General features: G+C 55.5%; 1 protein-coding gene across 3 annotated transcripts in view; it reads left to right on the top strand.

The window, feature by feature from the left end:
* The window catches only part of TCN2 (transcobalamin II), a 28168-nt gene extending 26865 nt beyond the window's left edge, over nt 1-1303 (top strand). For all 3 annotated transcript variants that reach the window (XM_011961693.1, XM_011961692.1, XM_011961694.1), the window contains one exon: nt 700-1303. In XM_011961693.1, coding sequence (XP_011817083.1) covers nt 700-761 — 62 coding nt within the window. In that variant the 3' untranslated portion in view covers nt 762-1303. The remainder of the gene's footprint in view (nt 1-699) is intronic.
* The last annotated feature ends 192 nt before the right edge of the window (nt 1304-1495 follow it).

Genomic DNA, 1495 nt, shown 5'->3' with positions numbered 1-1495 from the left:
GCCTAAAATGGCACTTTCCTATCCCATTGTGAGGCTCTACCCTCATGACCTAATCACCTCCCAAAGGCCCTAAGGCCTCCTGATACCATCACCTTTGAGGTTAGGTTTTAACATTTAAATTTTGGGGGGACACAGACATTTTGGATCATAGCACCTCCATTGAAAGGGAACATTTCTGACACCTGGCTCTCTCAGAGGGCCCTTTCAGCTCTCCTGCAGGCTGCATTCCCACCTAACCAACAAGCGCACTGACACTCACTCAGAGGTTAAATAACTTGTCCAGAGTCACAGCAGTAATGAATGACAGAGCTGGGGCTTGAATCCAGGCGTCCTCCTAGAGCCTGGATTCTCTGTAGTAAGTGAAGGCTGACTCCCGGGAGACTTCATGCATGGTCCTGGTTCCCTCTCCAGACCACACTGCGCAAGTTTCTCTTCCTGTTGGCCCCTAGAGTATTACAAAGACAGTGACCCTTCCTGTCAGTTGTTTTTATTGCCAGATGAGCCCGTGGCCTCAGGAACCCTTTAGGAAGCTGAGTTCAGAGTCTTTGAGCAGGCTTTGGGGAGGTTCCAGCTTCCCACCACCAAGCCCCGGGTGGATTCTTACAGACCCTGGCCTCAGGGTTGGGAGACTGGAAGATGAGGTTGCAGGGTACGATATTCTGCCCAGTTCGCCCCACCTTGCTCAATCTGTTTCTGCAGGTATTGCTGACTACAGACCCACGGATGGAGAAACCATTGAGCTGAGGCTGGTTAGCTGGTAGCCCCTGAACTCCCTCAGCCCAGCAGCCTCGCACACTCCCTGGGCTTCTACCCTCCCTCCTGATGTCCCTGGAACAGGAACTTGCCTGACCCTGCTGCCACCTCCTGTGCACTTGGAGCAATGCCTTCTGGGATCACCCCAGCCACAACCCCTTCGAGGGCCCTACACCATGGCCCACCCTGGAAGAGGGAGCCAGGCACCTTCCCTGGGAAGTCTTTCTGGCCAGGTCTGGCCAGCCTGGCCCTGCAGGTCTCCCACAAAGCCCACCCCATGGTCTGATGGGCATGAAGCATCTCAGACTCCTTGGCAAAAGGAAAAGGAGTCCACAGGCCGCAGGTGTTGTGAGGACCACTTGTTCTGTGGTTGGGGTCCTGCAAGAAGGCCTCCTCAGCCCAGGGGCTATGGCCCTGACCCCAGCTCTCCACTCTGCTATTAGAGTGGCAGCTCCGAGCTGGTTGTGGCACAGTAGCTGGGGAGACCTCAGCAGGGCTGCTCAGTGCCCGCCTCTGACAAAATTAAAGCATTGATGGCCTGTGGACCTGCTGCAGTGGCCTGGTGCCTCATACTCCTCAGGTGCAGGGGCAGGGATGAGAGAAGGGGGAAGTAACCCCATCGGGGAGGAGTGGAGGGTGGCTGAGCCATCTCTGGGCATTGGGCGAGTGATGGGAATGCCAACACTGACGACATTGACTACTACTGACTGAGCATCCACTACTATCTACTGAGCACTCACTT

Source organism: Colobus angolensis, unplaced genomic scaffold (genome assembly GCF_000951035.1).
Source record: "Colobus angolensis palliatus isolate OR3802 unplaced genomic scaffold, Cang.pa_1.0 Scaffold565, whole genome shotgun sequence".
Classification (NCBI taxonomy): domain Eukaryota; kingdom Metazoa; phylum Chordata; class Mammalia; order Primates; family Cercopithecidae; genus Colobus; species Colobus angolensis.
The sequence above is the reverse complement of the archived record's forward strand: the minus strand, read 5'-3'. Positions and strand labels throughout refer to the sequence as shown.